Here is a 17,888-nt window from a genome sequence, read left to right on the forward strand (position 1 = left end):
AGACAGAAATTTGTAGGGGAACGAAAAGAGATAAATATATTCCTTCGAATCCCGAGTATTTCCGAAGATTTCGGTGGGACTTCGCAGATGAATAACCGAACTTATATCAATCTACCGACTACTGCCGAGTTGTCGAGTAGATCCGTTTGCTGAGTGCTCGTGCCGCCCTCCGCGCCGTTCTGCCATGTTCTACTGAGTTTTTGAGCAGAAAAAATACCTCAAAATAACATCGTTTTGTGCTAAAAAGGTAAGTTTAAACTATTATTTGTATAATTTCCTAAACGACAAATTAAAAATTACGCGTAAACCGCATTTTCCTTTACTGAAAATCTCGATTTCACTTTTGGCTTTGTTGTGTTGTGCAATTTGACAAGTAATGGCGTATTTGCTATTTTATTTCCCACCGAACTCTTTATTATTTTTTGCCATTTTTCGGAGTTGTTTCGAGGGCTGAACTGTTAATTTAGCGTATAAATGCGTTGTTGCTCTTTATTCTTTCCATATTAACCTTCTTAAATTCTGGTACCCACTCTATGTATTGTAGGGGGGCATATAGAATGTAAACACTAGGAATGCAGCATCTACATGTAAAATAATCTTCGGTCTCTGTTTTGTTATTAGAAATTGTTAAAATAGCGTTTGTCTCAAGTTAATTTATGGTAGGTAATTAAAATTCGCCCTATCTCAAATCCTAATTTTGGCGCCCATTTCCCATTTACTAGACCTTTTTACTGGCTTATTTACAATACCATTTATATGACTACCCGTCCTTTCTAGAATTCTCTTAAGAAATATATTTGCCTGCCAATAAAGTCAATAAAACCTTTTGTTAAGACTAAGATAAGAATTTTGCATTTTACAACCCTCAAAACCCCATTAAAAGTCTTTTATTAAAGGCTAAATTCAAGGATTTCTGACAAATGATTTTGGTTTATGGGTGTATAGTAAAAGGGACCAGGTAAAATTGAGCAGGGTAGGATTAGATGGTTTTGAAAATTGCCTCTCCACAGTGGATTGTTTACCTATTGATAGATATCAGTTATTGTTAGTCTAATAGTCATCAATTTAGCCATAGTTACCAATTATCACAAAAAGACATTTGCAAGATGTACCTAACCTTTAACCTATAGACAAATTATTGTATGCTACTAGTATATCATTTTTTAATTGAACATAGATATTGGAATCTTTGCTACCAAGTTAATATTGGTAATAGTTTCTTGATTACCATCACACAGAAACCAATTTGGTACAGCTAGACTCCTGGCTTATAAGTTTATGATGTCCAAGGATTTTAAGGATAGACCAGGAAAGTGGGGGGGGGGGGGGGGTGTACTGTGACCATATTTTACCAACAACCTTTCTTGTGATAAACATTTCATTGGTTGCCGTTTTTTTTTAATTCGCACATTGATCACCATATTAACAATTGCATAGTAATATCTAAATACCCCAATACATGAAAAAAAGTAAAATGTTTTGAATTTGCCAATGTACGCACTGAACGCCTCAACCCAAGGGCGCCACTCTGACTTTGGTGTGCAGCGATGAAGTCCGTTCTTACCATAAGAGGAAGTAGGCAGGCAACAGACACACGCTGACAGACAAGTTCTGATGAAAAACATTATCATATATGCTATAGCAGCGTAGTGGTCTTATTGGTATAATGTGATATAATCCAACTGATCCTAAATTGTAAAGGTATCCTAGAAACTAGGGAAAATAATGAAATTTTTCTTTGGATTACGGTCCATTATTATCTCTGGCGTTATTAACATCTGTAGGGCATTACCAAAGACCTGGAGTACCGAATTTATTCTGAAAACGGCAACACATCTGGACACGTGCTAGCGGAATGTCAAGTTTCGATTTGGGCCCAAATAGGGTACAAAGTTCGTTTTTGTGCCTGCTGCCTCTTTCAATCAAAATCCTTGATCTCTCTTTTCTGTTTTTACAAGAATTGTAAGCAATAGTAATGGGAGGTAACAATTCGATTTGAGTCTTTTTTATGATTACCATTATTCCCTTAAAATACGTTCAGGAAAATTCTCGATCACTTTAAGTAGTTCACTAAATTAGCATCAAACTTCTATTTAATCAGTTTTTATCTGTTTATGAAAAACAGAGTATGTATTGCATTTCATATTATTAGGGTTTTTTTAAATAAACAAAAAGCAGAATTTTTATATTTACTTAGCATAAAGATAATATAGTTAGATAAGGTTAAGGGGCTTGGGTAATCGTCAGGGACTTTCCTTATTATTACCCGTATCAGTTGCTAAAAGATTTCTCTTTGCAGGTATATCATGGCACTAACAAACCCTCATTTGATGTTCAACCAATAAATTGCACCATTAAGGGAAGCAAACAATACCAGACCAGGTAGGCATATTGTTGTTATAATTAGTATAATGGTTTGATTGAGAGAACTTAGATACTTCTAAGAAAAAAAATGGTTGTCAGAAGTATGATAGTTTGATTGAGAGTGCAATATTACTTATAAGAGAAAATTTACTTAGATCCATGTATGTCCTCTTTAGGCAACTAAACATGGACAACATATTTTAAAATGGCCTTTGGCTTTGCCAAATTAGCCATTAATACCACACCTCTTGGCTAAATAGTAACCACGAAACAAGGGCACTTAAGGTTGGAGTTCAGGTGCAAGATTCTTTAATTTAGATTAAAATATTATGAAGTACCGACCGCTGCGGTCACTACCTTCAGCGGTCCAAGTTTGGTTCGAAGAACAACTTGAAGCATTGGGAGTTGACTCAGCGCTGTACACTCGCTACATACTTAGTTTGATGTATGCAGACCCCTCGGATATCATCAATGCTGAAGACGAATGTATAATTGCAGGGCTGAATCAGGTATATATCTGGAAATTTGTTTCTGGCATTAGCTGGAAATTGAATTTTTTGGGGCGCTTTAGGAGGGAAACAAACGTCTCAGACGCGCAAAGTCGTGGCGAAAATATGCATACGTTGATGCTGACCAAATTAAGCGTTCGGCAGTAGTCGAATGTCTCATGACAGCTGCAGAACAGGTACCTACTGTTTGTTCTGATGTGCACATAATTCCTTTTGCTTCTTTCTTTCACAGTCCATAACTCCATCCTGCAGAATCGCCACTAAGTGCCTATATTTTTCGCTTTTTGTTTTGTGCATTTCTTGCTTTGTGTTTCGTATTTTTAAAATGTCCTTTTGTCATTTTTTCGCTTTTTTTACGCTATTAATTGGATGGATTATACTCAATTTGAAATATATGATTGATTTCGTTGTAGAATTGCGAAGTCGAGGCGTTAGTGGACCAACTTTGCGAGAAGCTTCGTGAAGTCCATTCAGAAAACGACGTTTGGCCCTCCCAAGATACTAAGGTGCCTGTACCTGATGAAGATGAGCACCAAATGAACAAGAAAATTTCCCCTACTGAGTTAGCACAAAAGTAATTATTTGGCTTCAGGGCTTTGTTTTTGGGTTTAAGAGTGTATAGCTAACACTTTATTAAACATTTTTCTACAGGTATTACGCTGCATTTCCTCCCCTCAGCCAAAAATCAGATTTATATTTCTCCTCCAATATCAGTTTGGTTTTAGACAAATGGCCGTCTAATAAATCAAACACCAATCTGATTGCTGCCAAGTGGACGCCCCCAGGTATGTATTATTTCCATATATTTACAATATTGGATACCTCAAAATTCATACTTCCCTCATATTAATTTTGTTTGTCCTTATTTTCAGCATTGTAACTTTTATTAGGCTAGATTACACTATATTTATCGTATATGGGCTTGAAAATGCCCTTACACCGGAATCATTCCAATAGTATTGAGTTTGTTTAACCCCCTTGAATGATGAGGATTCCGTGTAATTCCTCTAAATATTCCGAATATCAGTTCTCGTCTGTTGAAGAAGACCGTCGCCACCAATTTAACAAGAAATTTAATCGTCGCCCACAATGGCCCTTCTATAACTAACATTGAGTTCCCTAAAGAATTCGACTACATTATTCAATTTATTTACCACCTACCAATGCTTCTTTTAATGTGCTTTTTAGTAACATTTTCCTTCTACTTACTGTCTTACATCATCAGATTTAACGCTAGGCTGTTATCGGGAATATTGATGTGTTTACATAACCAACATTTGCCCCAATTTGGGGCCGGAGTTTTTTTTAATAAGTACGAAATATACTCTTTTCTGTTGTAAGTTGCAATATGTAGTAGTCTACCCGTCCGTGACGAATCTCCATTCACATTCTGATATTCAAAATTAATATATCATCCAGTCTGCATCTAGAGAGTTTCAGCAATTGTCTCAAACCCCTAAATAATTGAATAACGTAATCTTCGCTACATTTGAACAACAGAATGTTCATACCGAGTGCTTTATTAACTTTTTAATTTAATGAATGAATTTCTCAAAAAACAATAATTTGAGAGCATTTTTTTTTTCATTTTTACCAGGTTCTTCAAAGAAATCCAAACGCAGATATAATAACAATCAGCCACTCAACGAAAATACCATGAAAACGCCTAGCAGAGATAATCAAAATCGGAACAGATTTGGCCACAAGAGGACGCACTGCGGACGCGATTTGTCCAAAGAAGCGGCGGATCCTTCTAATCATGGGAACTTCGTGGTAGTTGTAGAGTGTACGCCTCCGAACCGACGTAGCCCTGTTGCTAGTAAGTAAAAAGAAGTTGCACCTTTTGACTAAACCTTTGTAAAATTACTATGGCTTATCGGCTAATATTTTATGGTGTAGACAATTTCACGAAATTTTTCTGGCATGATCACAAACATTTCGCCTTTAACAATCTTTTAGACCAGAACTTTTTCTTTATGATTTCAAAAAGTGTGTATTTAGTTTAGATCTGTGGCATTTGAATTAAAAATTATTTCTCATCAGAATCTTCAGAGAGAGATCGTCCCAAACGGATTGGGAATGCTGACACTCAAGAGGGCAGAATGAAACTATGGCTAGCAAATGCGGAATGCAAAGATCCCAACAGGCCCATTAAGGTGAGTTTTTAAAATGTCCTACAGACTTTATTTCAATGTTGGAACTTTCGCAAAGAAGAAAAATATGGTGAAAAGAAGGCGGCTGTTTGAGAACAACAACCAACACCCCCGCTCTCCCGTCCCACTGTATTCAAGGGCGCTTTGGTCCCTGCCCACAGAAGATCTTAAAAGAGATGCCTTGGCTAGATATGTCAATGATCTGTATTCAGTTGGAGAAAAAGGCAAGTAAATCATAACTATCTCTGGTCGGAATTGATAAATGACTTTTAGCGGATAATCAACCCTTTACCACCACTCTTGACATCGAGCCTGAAATTAGTGCCCTTCGCGAAGAATACCAACGTTCTCCTGGACGAAAGCTAGATGATGATGAAGATGAAATCGCCATTAAAGAAGAGTATAAGCGACCACGTCAACGAGTCTCCAATCAGGGCGTTTACGCTGATTATATGGGCAGGGACAGTTTGGAGGAGAAAGTTTATAATGGTGATTGGGAGGATGAACAGTGTGATGGAGATTGTTCCACGGTACAATTTTGGGACACTTATTCGAAGGCACGCAGAATGATCTTGGGGAAGATGGGTGATTTGCAGAAACAGGGTAAGTTACTATATTTAATCTATAAACTATAATTAATAAGGGATTTATCAGATGTCGAATTCATGAAGCAAAGACGAATCAATGACCTGTTAGTAGAGTTGGGGCAAAGCAGTAAGATAGCCGTACCAAGAATCCGCCAGCGTCACGACAGTCATCCGCGGGATGTTTTTCATCCTCTTTCATTGAGCCTGCTGACGATAAATCACAGCAGTGTAAGTCAATTGTAAAACAAAACTTTTGTATTTTCAAATAATTTTTGCTATTATCATTATAACATTTATTCAAGACTTCTGATGCAATCAGGTTGACAAACATTTGCATAGTCTAAATTCGTTAAAAAATAATTAGATATAATGACCTAGTTAATTTATACTAACTTTACGAAATGGATTTGCAGCAGAACAGCGCCTTTTGCGAATACCGCCCTCCGTTGCTGGCTAAAGCCCCGTTGCATTCGAATCCGTTTAATAGCCTTATTAATCAACCCTCCTCGAGTTTGAACCCGCCGAATGTTTCAGAAGATCAGAACCGCCAAACTCACTTCCAACCGTTGGACGTGCTCATAGCACGTGAGGAGCGCAAGAAAAAAGAGGAGAGAAAAATCAAAGACGGGACCACCTTTGACGTTCAGAGCAGTATCGATGAGGTTAGTCATAGTTAAAGAAAAACTTTAGTCACTAATGGCAATGCCACGATTGATATGTTTGCAGCCAAGATGGCCGCCCTCATAACATCTCACAAGAATGTTGCCACTGACGTCATAGTTTTAAGGATTATGATCATGGTCTTCAATTTCATTAACCTGCGTTCTTGTTTAGGTGAAGTTTGAAAGATCGGATAGCGGAACGTTGTGTCTCCAAACGGAGTTTGGTGAGATGAGGAAATATTACGATTTCAAAATGCAGACGCCCAATGACGAATTAATGAAGATGCCCAAAATTCGCAAATCGGTTGGAGATCCACAGTTCCAGGTGAAATTCTGGTTATCCAAAAACGATAAGGTGAGATATCTATCTTCATATGATTTATTAGTACGCATTAATTAAATATTGTTGTGCGGTAGGCTTGCCAAACTGACGATCCTTCAGACGAAGCAGTGTTAGGACCTCTACACGAAGAAAGGAAGCTACTGGACACCGATTTATCTGAGTCTACCACTAAACACGATTTGAGCGTATGGATACCTCCGCCACCGCACCGTAAGTAGCTATTTTTTTTTATGTTAGTATCAAATTTAGAGAACAGTTTTTGCCACTGTTTTTCCTTAAAACAAAAATTACTTTTGCAATCTCATAAAAATTTGGAATAAAAATGGCTGTCTTGGCTTTGTTTGGGCCATGTTGCAACTTTGTTTTCAACAAACGAGCATCTCGCTGTTTCCTAAAATGCTCTCATCCCTTGTTTCAGCAGAAGAATTAAATCCATCAAATTCGGACCCAACAGAGGTGGACGGCCTGTGTGGCGCCAATAAAGTGGTTTGGGGCGACGCGCCCAAAAACTCAAGCCTGTTCTGCAAACACTGCATCGTGAATCACCCGTGGCCTGCCAATTTGCCGCAATATACGAACTGCGACCTGAAGCACATCTGGGCGGGAACTGAGGTTTGTTCCATTTGTTGTAAATTTAATTAAGTGAGAAATTATTAATTCTCTGTTGACTTTATTTTCAAATTGATTCGTATAGAAATAAAGAATTTGACAAATACCAAGGTTCGACTTCTACAGAAATTAGCTTAGAGTGACAGTTAATAGCACATTAATTTTTTGGCCCTAAATAGTTTAGGCAAACATCTAGATGCAGCTATGACTTTGATTGAAATAAACTAATCTGTTTTTATATTTTGTAGAAAAGCGACGAATGTCCTTGGAGAACTATAGTTCCTACCCCTCAGGCCGATCGGTCAAGCTCGAAACTGCGAGAAGAGATCCGCGAAGAAGCCGAACGTTTGTTGTCAGACCTGAACAGCCTTCATCTGTCCAATTTAGGCGGTTGTCGTTACCTTGATTCACGCGGTTTAAATGGCTCTGCGGAGAAAATACGTCGTCACAGGTAAGAACACCGACGTTTAATGTGAATCACGGTAATTTTATTTAAGGGAATAATTTCCATGGAATCGTGGAAGTAAAGATATACTATCGATTACTTTTGCGGCTGATATTTTGTTTATTTTTTATTACAGTTTTATGGACAGCGCCTGGAGCTTTGCCAGCCTTTTACAGGAAGATCGTCTGGTCAGTTTGCCCATCTTTCCATCTCGTCGTTCGGTAACCCTTTAAAAACCCCTCCCCTTTTAATAATGCTAAAAAATCAGGGTTATCGCCTTTACACTTTCAGCATAGAAATCTGAACTGAGAATGTAAACGCGATCGCCTTACGGATGCAAAACTTAAGAACCGTTGCTCAGCAAAGAGCTGTATTTTTCGTCGAATTAAGTTCTCGCGTAAAATTCTCTGATCCCTTAATATTGGTCATAAACTGATGAAATGTAATGTTATATTAACAGAACTTTGTTTCAGCCTGCTTATGTGTAAATGTTTTTTAAGTTTTGCATCTTTCATCGCTGGCGAGGAGTAGGTATTTGGACGACTTGTGGAGTTTATAGAAATTTGTGTAATTAGTCGGTTGAACGAAAATTTGGGTGGTTCGGATATAGCGTTGAAAATTGGCTATGTTGTTGGACACGCGGTGAGTTTTTGTCGAAGTTACCGTGGCTAATGAACGGGGAAGAACATGCAGTTTTCGTCTTAGTTGAATCCGTTTAATTGTACCTTACTAGGTATTTCTAAAAAGTTAAGTTTTGTCATAAGGTAGGTCTGTTCCAATAGAAAGGGAAATTGAAATAAACACAGCACGTCGGTTGGGATTCCTTGTACATATTTTTGATCGTTTCTAATGTGTCGAAATTTTTAAACTGAAAAAATAGCGTCGCTTCATAGAATTTTTTTTAAGGTGTTAGGTGGTATTGGTTGCATGGAAATTGCAGATGTATTACGAATTCCAAACTTAATATGAATATAGTAGAGTATATAAATGTAGAATCTCGAGATAGAAGTCCTGTTAAGGAATATGATCAAGAAAGACAGTTACAAAAGTTTTTCGCTATTGCAGCATTACATAGCTCAACATACAATAGATACAAGTCTTTATTTATGATTTCGAGTATGATGACGTCTCGTCGTTTCCGACATTTAGTGAGATATAAATTTTTCAGATTGTTCTCATGCTGTCAGTAAGATAGCAGACCCATCCAATGGATTGCTTAGAATCTGTTCTACGCTTGTTGGAGCTAAAGTTAAAGAACTTATTCCTGTGCGTAGCATCGCCTTTATTAAATCCTTCTGGGACACTGTCTAATAATGTGGTTTACGTCATCCCCTTAGCAACACTCACAGAAGGTTTTGGATTAATTTTTATCTGTATTAAGTAATATGCCTTAGCTCTTTGTTAAAGAGAATCTTGTTTCCAACCAAATCTTTCAAGAAAACAGCGTGATTAACTCAGTTTTTTGCAAAATAAACATAATTTTTGGTACTTTTCATATACCCTGTTATAGTTCATAATGCCTCGTGAAATTCCAAGTCAATTTCCTTCTATTGTGTCAAATGGTAATAGAACCATCCCATACATATATGCACGCTTCCCCACATTCTGTGGCCCAAGATAGCCTCCAGATATTTGTAGTACTCATTTCATTTGGCGCTGCATTTAAGTGGGGGCTACCCTTGTTAACTTGTCTTCCCAACTGACACTTCATGACCATTTTCATCTGCTCACTCTCTTAAGCCTTCTCTGCAGGGATATTAATCACCCTGAATTAATCCACGTTTTATGCCAAATATAACTATTATTAAAATATTGCAAAAATTGAATCGAGCCATCAAGAACAGCAGCGAAGTCACGCTATTCGTAACTCCTGAAGGAACTGTTGACCTCATTGCCCCAAACATATCTTAAAAAGCTCCCTTGACTCTTCGTTGTCTGAACTTCCATCGTAAGTGTATGCGATTTTAAGAAAATTGACAAATGTCATATCAACGTATTTTTTTTCAATATATGTAACGACAGCATTACGCCCCATCTGTGAGTTCTTGCTGCACTTGTAATAAGAATTTTTTTGGCGTTAAGCAATGACTAAGGGTAAATTGAAGTAACAACCTCCCTATCATGTAAAAACAATTAATCCAAATATTGTTGTTGAAGCTTCTTTCTCCAATTGACAGTAATTTCTTCGAGCATTAGTTACAGTGCGAGATGCAAAAATAATTGGTTTTGTATCTACTTGGGAACTTAGTACCGCTGTGACCGCATCACAAATAACATTCACCTCTACTAGACGTATAGTATGGAAGCAATAAGTTCCTCACTATTACGAAGTGCTTCTATAAAGTGATCGTCCCAAACAAATGGAATCCTTAAAGATTTTGTGAAAACGCTTCAATGTATCAATTTAAATAAGACTAATTAACTCACTCAGGTGGCGGCAGGAGCGCATGCAATAGCCCCAAAACGAAAATGACTTCTGGCGCTGACAAGGGTTAGTACTTTTACTTAAAACCTTGCTACCAGACATACCTGACATACAACACATATACCAGCTACCTTTTATCGATACACTATATGACTATACCTCCTTTCTTTTTCTGGGCTTGTCCAGTCCCTATGTTTAACCTTTCACATGGTACCAGAAGGTTAAATAAATCTTTTTTTATCTGCTTTTTTATGTACATCGACCATCATGTGGTCTACAGAAAATAGGTGAACCAACTTGTTTTCTAACCTGAACAACCCTTCTTCAGTTGTATCAGCGGTACATCAAGATATACGAAATGGCTATCTAAATTTAAATAAATTGATTATTGATTTATTTCAGGAGTATCTCTTTTTTAATAATTTGCGTAACACCATGCATAAACAAATCCAGAGGAACATTCCTTCTCTTAGACCCTGGATATAATATGTCAATTCGATTTCTACCAATTATTGGTGTAAACTCTGAAATTGAACAAGCAGATGTGCCAATAACTCGCAATTTGCCATCAAAACCCCACTTTCATCAAAGTGTAGTAGCCTCAATGGCTACATCTTTAAATAACTACTCATATGTTGCTTTGTGAGAAATCATTGTAGAGGCTCTTGTATTTAATTTAATTACTAACTATACTATTTTGTTTCGATTAAATAGTATGTACTCCCGTACCATTTTATCTTATTAGTCAGTTGTGAAACGAATTCCTCATAGTTCTTCTGTATTGGGGATATCTTGGTCTTCACTGTACTGTGCAGACCTTCAATTCATCATACGCTTTAATCGCTAGAGACTGATGGTCCCGATAATGTTATAAACTTTCGTGTTTTTTTTTTGCGGTATTTCACTATTCTATACTCTTCATGTAAATATTGGAGTCCTCAGAGAGCCATATATTCAAATTACCCAATGAGAGCCACATTTCTATTTTCACTTTCGCCTCGTGGGTTAACAAACATACTCATTAATTCGTTAACTAAGCGAATTACTGAGTATGTCAAGTTTTATAAAATTTATAATTCCAAAAGGGACTATTGACCTCATGACCCAATACCTGTCTTAAAAAGCTACCTTTACCGTGTCGTGTATGCTGAGTAGGTATCTGCCCCATTTGGTTTTGATCGTCTTCCATATAGAGGTTAGAAGATGAATAATTCTTCGATTATACCCAGTAACCATTCGACTTCTTCATCCGGGGTCACTAAAGGTTTCAAGACTTGTTAGTAATTAAGCCGGTCCATATGGTTTGAGATCGGTATAATGTCTGGACATTTTTTTTTGACATGGCTGAGTTTTCGCAATTCGATTCCGAAAATCTGGCAGCTTAGAACTCTCACTTATTCAGCAATTGAATTTGATCGTCTCTGTCGCACTCGTGGCGTAGCTAATTACTATGGTCGTGTCATGTTGACAAATGAGCGTCGCAGTGTTGCCTTTTCGTGAATAATTATTTTAAGATTTGACATCAATCCTGATCAGTTCAAGTTTTTAAATAGAATAAAACAGGAAAAAATAAGCAGAAACGCTTTTTAGTGGAAATTTCTCAGTACGAGTTATTTTCCAGTAGCAAAACGGTTTTTTCAGTCAATTTAGACATTTTTAGACGTATGGACTAAGCTGAATTGGTGATGGTCTCGGTGTAACTTACTAACGTGTAATTAGAAGTGGAGGTTTTGTAATAAAAGATTTTTTGTTTCCGAGTACCCCTGACCCGTTTTCAAACTCCTGCACTATTTTTAATTTAATTGTACTGACAAATGTTGACTTCGTATATGTGACAATTTCCGACATCTTTTTATGAGAATTCGACAAAAACTCACCTGATATAATCGAATCCGATGAGGTGTAAAGGACAAATCAAAATTAAACTTAAAACGTCAATAATATGTAATTTCACTCTTGCCGTCTATGAGTCATATTTCAACACTTTCTTCGCCAGTGGTTTTATTTCGTGCGGCTTTCAAAGTTTACATATACCCAAATTGGACCGACAGATTTCGAGGGTTTCGTCTTCCCGGTGAAACCCCACACACAAAATACGACTGCCATATTAGTTTTAGTGCAGAATCCTGTACGCTTTCGCCGCCAGTGCCGAAAGTCGTCATGTTAAATCTGTCCGGGTCCATGGCGGTATCTTCTCATTTGATTTCGCGTCCGCTTTAGTGGAATTTTATTGTCTTTGTAAGCATATTTTGTAGTGTAGTTTGGAAACGGTGAACGGCGACGCCGCTAGTTATTTGTTCGTGTCCGCGTCGCCGTATAGATCAATCTTAAGTAATATTATTTCGATATCGAAAATAGGAAATTTAAGAGGTTTTTTTTAGTTGTCGAGGGTCAAGAGGGCTGTTTTTGTTGGTTAGTTGTGTCTGACGACCGCGATTTGACATCTATGCTAAGCGGTAAATATCTATCAGCAGACATTTTCAAGGCATCCCACAATGGAACTCCACAAGGGAATTCAGGAATTCGTCTTACAGCGACTCGTACATACTTACCAGGTCATATTCGGAAATAAACAAGTTTTCTTAACTTCAACTAAAACTTCACTTCGATTTTGTAATCTTGTCTTACACCATTTATATTTCCTGGAACGTGGCTTTAAATCGAGAATTTTTGTCGCTACTAGTTCGTTCATATGTGAAAAAAAACGAAATAAAATTACTTGTGTACTTGGCCATCACCCGCTGTAGCAATTTGAGTCATGTCGTGACGTCAGTGATGGGGCAGTTGCTGGCAAGCAGTGGACAAAACTGCCAATTTCACTGGACGCTATCAATTATTTTGCGACGAACCAGCAATAGTATTGTCGCTTTTTTATTCAAGACCAATTGACACTGTTCTTGGATAATTTATATTACGAGTTCAAGCGTTCTCTTCTGATAAACTCATTTTTCAACATTTTGCCCCGCTGGGCATCAGGCATCAATTCACATTATGATTTTTCGGAAGAGTTTTTGCGCTCTAGTCCTTCCTAAGGGCATTACAAGAATAAATCACAGCACAGTGGCCAGGTTCTGGCTTTAGGAGGTGTCAAATTGGTTTATCAAGGTCGTCAGATTAATGTTAAATCGAATTTTTCTTTTTGTTAATATTGTTTATGAGGTCTGCCCAACAACTTCAAAGGCGGTTCGTCTTTGTAACACACTGTAAAATTTACTGCATATTTGTATGATTTTTCCTGGTAGACCGTTAAAATAAGATTTTTGCAGTTGGTGTTCGCCTGTCAGAGCAATTTCTGACGGGAATTATTGTCATTTTTCGTTTGATTTAAGTGGTAAACGTTAATAATAATAGATCGGCTGAAGGTGAGTCACTATATCTTCGGAATAACTTTTCAGTTATGTAAAAAATGTTAAAAAAAATTTGACTTCGCCTTCAGCTGCGCATAAACTCGAAAAAAAAATATCGCAAAATCTAGCTTATAGCGATATGATGATGGTGGGGTGACCCGCAAAAAAAAATAAAATATTTTAACAATTATTATTATATTTTTTGTGTGTGTGCATATTGTGCGAGTGTACAGAAATTTTGTATTGTTGAGGATGTCGCGTTGTTGGAAACAACACGCAATTCCTAGTTGGAAACATGTGTTTAGTGTGATAAGAGCAACTCGAGAGCCTTTGAGCACAAATTTAAGTCTCTAGCACAAGATTAAAATCACTCTGAAGTAGTTGTTTAAGTAACAAGAGTGTTCATGATAAGTATGATTTTTCTGTCGACTGCCGGACGGTAAAAAGTTAATAGTATTACGCTTGCTCTAAACGGATCTGCCCTTCTGTCTGAGAGTGAGCACCTCCATGCCAAAGACCGATTGCCATCATCCGTCAAGCACGCGTGTGGTAATTGGCCAGATGCGCGCAAGCATGGTCGCCTCACACCAATCGCAACGCACTCGAGACGATACATTAATAAATTATTGCTGTCAGTTAACGATTTTGTGTTTATTAAAGAAGCGTGTTAACGAATTGATCAGTCGAGGGAAAAATACGCTTAAAGATGTCAGGCAACATAAATGATATGTTAAAGTATCCAAACAGCGCTCAGAGGCTCGATTCTAGAATAATAAACTAACATTTATTTTTCAGTAGCAATTATTAACAAAACGTGCGTTTCAAGTTCTGTAAAATTAACGCATCTTTAATAACGGAACGAGTAGTTTCAAGATCATCCAAGATAATTTGTGTGCTCTCCAATCAAATCACCGAAATTGCATAAAATTCGACAACAATTATTGTATTGCAAAGCAGTGGCCACAGCGTTAGTTCGTAAGGCTGCTTTACAAAAAAAAAAAAAATGTGTAGTTGAACGACATGTTTTATGTTTTTGCCCGTAAAGTTGCTTTTTTATTTTGGGGCTCGGGCAAGCATCACTTGGTCATTTATGACGAAATTTACGTAACATACGTAAAGGCAGTGGTCTTTTACCCAAGACCGGATATTACAAATTATGAATGCGGGCAATTGCCTCTAAGATATGATTGTTCTGTTAACGAGAAATGCCTCAGTGCCACACCAGTCCAAAACGTTCAACAGTGCTCAAAATTCTTAAGTGCATTATTTCCACAGAAACCAAGAAACTGATCAATACTTTCAACGTTACCATGGAAACCAAATCTTCCAGGTACAGTCGTTAGAATTGTGATGGGTCGGTTCTAAAGTACTTACTTTAAATGTATAGGGTGACCTGAAAGGTTAACAGAGGGAGGCAATAAGACCTTTAGGGGTGGGCCACCTTCGCCGCTTCGCAAGTTGAGTTTGCATTGCCTTTGGAGGTGGTTTTACCGAGACATGCTCGAACTTGGGAAAATAGAAACAATTTTGTTGTTTTTACAAGTATGGAGGGAAGAACGCGCCAAATAGGTCCTTTAAGATGTCTTGCTGGTTGGCGAGAGTCAGTTAGGACATATAAAAATTCATAAAATAAATACAACAGTGCAAAGTTACCCCTCAAACAATATACAAGAATTTCAATGGCGATTTCATCGACAAAGGCAATGTGTCTGCAAATGCGGGGCAGCTTGCCCTATCCGTGGAGCAACTTGCTTGGTTTTGCCCTCTATGCATATGAGGCCCCAGTTTTCGTAGTCCCCCAAAGAAAAAGAAAATTCACTCCTTCCGCGATTAGTCCCGTGTTTCCCGGCTCCCGATGGGTGCATTTCAGCCATAGTCAGTGTAGCAAATCTAATTATTGTTCGATGGAGTAGTTCTTGAAGTTTTCATTCCAGTGGACAATTATTCTGCTTTAGGCCGGCAATACCCTGATGGAACAAAAACGTTTTTGTATAAAACGGGGTTTCTTGGTTTAGGAACGTCCAATGCGCACTAGGAAGGTGAAAACCCTTTGTGCGAAAAAGTTTTTATAGAAGGAAAAACGTTCGTTATACAGTTATGATTTGCGTTAATACCAGTTGTAATGAGTGAGTTCCGAGGAAGAAAATATTACAGTTTTATGGCAATGGATGCTTCCACAGCTTCCATGTTCCGTTATTGAGATCCCATCGTTTGCCTCAATGTCCTACCCTTTCCATGGAGGGAGGATTTTTCCATGCAAAGGGAAAACACGAAATGTGTTAGTGTTTGTGCACAAAACAAACGGTCGCACGTTAAGTGTGACTAAACATATCAAAACGTTTTATCGGCGTAAACATAAAACGCAACAAAATTTGCTGTTTAAAAAACGTTTCTCTGTGCGGTAAAAGGTATTTATTTTACAGTAAAACTCGTCCATGAAACATTTTATCTGAGTTTCAGTATAGTCTTTTTCCCCCCAACGAAATTAACCCCAAAAAAAAAAACATTTTCGTTGAAATCGGTTTCGTTTAATCAGTGTGCTGTCGGCTTAAGTGATTGGAATATTCGCAGGCAACAATCCTTCTGTGAGGGGCATTTCCTTTCAACTAATGTGGCCCATTTTCGCCCTCTTCCCGCTACTCATTATTTCACTTAACGGTAAAGTACCCTTTCATTACTAATATTCCTTCGACTGGAGGTGTATTTTTGCTCTTTTTCTTGTTTTTTCTCGAGACTCCGCTGAACTAGGTTCCCATCGTCTTTAACCGGCATTATAAGCCCCATCCAAACGGCGAGCACCACCTCGCTACTTCAATCAGTTCCGAACTTCCTGTCTGGCCTGACAATGAATCCGAATTCGACACTTCCTCATGTGGGTCGTAACCAAGTTCTTGGTCTACTGGATTGACGCTAGCCAGTTCTTTATGAATAGTTTTCTTTCCCCGACTCCTTTTTCTTGAGGGTGACGGAGTAAAATGCAGTTGAGGCCTGCCTCGAATCTGATTTGTTCATATTTAATGCGTTAGCATGCCGCATGATGCGGACTGGGCCTCCATGCCAGACCAACAAATTTTGAATTGCTTCTTGTCGAAACAATTGGGATAATTACTGAACATACCATTCCCTGTCAACACTTTTGTCAGTCCGACGTCGCGCGCAAGTGTTCTTTGCCACGCCCTCGTTGGCAGTTTTTACGTTTTTCTTTTCCAGGCTGTCAATTCGCTTAGTTCCAGCGATCGCCAATAGAGCCTCCATTGATTCTCTTCTATACGCAGTTTTAATTAATGTTGATAATAATTCACCCTTTGGGATGTTAATTTTGCCGAGTTTATAGCCTTCCTATTCAAAATTACAGTACACTTTAGATTTATTTAGGTTGTCGAATCTGTACGGTTATTTCCAGCGTTTGCAACATTCACAGGGCAAGCTCTATTTTAAGAGTTCGCTTAAGAACACGCCTCTGCGAGTTAATCGCTTGTGCATTGGTCCTTCCTCGCCAGGCTTGTAATTCCCTTGCTCTAAATTCGGCATTTGTTCGCTCAGTTGCTCGAGGCTTTAATCCCAATATTTCCTTTGAAAGATCCTTCGATGTGTCCAGTACCTCGCTACATCTCCGTTTTGCCACAGTGATATTCCCGGGTTCCGAGCCAGCATTCAGCCTTGCGCCACCTGACCGCCCCCCGGCAAGGGCGGCCTGAGGTGCTTTTTATAAAATAATCTTTCAGACACCCTATATATTTAGCGATACTTTGTGCTGAAGACTGCACTCTCAATATTAAGAACTTAGGCGATTTTCGTTAACACTGCAGATTCATTAGACGATTGAGCAGAGATAGCTTGATTTCCTCTTCTATTACAATGGTTTGAATATTAATATAAATGACATAGATCCGATTCTTCAATGTCCTGCCATGCGCAGTGAAGTGCAGTCAAAAGGTCTTTAAACTGCGCAGGTGTTTCGTTAGCAAACACTTATCTGTCAGTTAGTTGTTGACTGGGAGCCGTATCCCTGAATAGACATTGAAGAACCGGCCCGTGAATGTTCTGCTTAGTCAGTGACCCTTTTGAGAAATGTCAGGTGGTAAATGACTAGTTTTCAGGTGTTGAATGCGAGGAGAAGAAAGCTGATGGGCTGTGTCATTTGTATCATGTTTCGGTTCATCAAATAATACAGCTATCGTCGGTTCACTAAATAAATAATAAATTCGTTGTTGGGTGCCATATGTTGTCAGAGAATCTGACCAGAACACGACGATAGCTGATCACCATTTAGTGCCGCTCTGTTCGATTTTTACTAAGAGCTATTTAAACAATCATAATATTGAATAAATAACTTCACAAGAGAAACCGTTTTTTAGTCAATTCCCTTTCTCGATTGCAGCCCGCTGGGCTCCGCAATTAACAACAAAGTTGCATTTCCATCCCTTATCGAGCCCAAACATTG

At 38.2% G+C, this 17,888-nt stretch overlaps 1 protein-coding gene across 6 annotated transcripts; it reads left to right on the forward strand.

The window, feature by feature from the left end:
- Positions 1 to 99: 99 nt before the first annotated feature.
- On the forward strand, positions 100 to 17,791 carry LOC136342982 (uncharacterized). 6 transcript variants are annotated; one of them, XM_066289305.1, is made up of 17 exons: positions 100 to 247; positions 2,300 to 2,382; positions 2,541 to 2,873; positions 2,936 to 3,049; positions 3,287 to 3,447; positions 3,525 to 3,658; positions 4,471 to 4,692; positions 4,917 to 5,029; positions 5,085 to 5,250; positions 5,300 to 5,629; positions 5,681 to 5,841; positions 6,027 to 6,275; positions 6,448 to 6,630; positions 6,693 to 6,828; positions 7,037 to 7,230; positions 7,476 to 7,678; positions 7,809 to 17,791. In XM_066289305.1, the coding sequence occupies exons 3-17, from the start codon at positions 2,694 to 2,696 to the stop codon at positions 7,903 to 7,905; spliced, it is 2,643 nt and encodes an 880-aa protein (XP_066145402.1). In that variant the 5' UTR covers positions 100 to 247; positions 2,300 to 2,382; positions 2,541 to 2,693; the 3' UTR covers positions 7,906 to 17,791. The 6 variants fall into 6 exon arrangements, with proteins under 6 accessions (XP_066145402.1, XP_066145404.1, XP_066145405.1 ...); XM_066289307.1 differs by having other exon boundaries at positions 7,040 to 7,230; XM_066289308.1 differs by having other exon boundaries at positions 6,030 to 6,275.
- The last annotated feature ends 97 nt before the right edge of the window (positions 17,792 to 17,888 follow it).

Source organism: Euwallacea fornicatus, chromosome 13 (genome assembly GCF_040115645.1).
Source record: "Euwallacea fornicatus isolate EFF26 chromosome 13, ASM4011564v1, whole genome shotgun sequence".
NCBI lineage: Eukaryota > Metazoa > Arthropoda > Insecta > Coleoptera > Curculionidae > Euwallacea > Euwallacea fornicatus.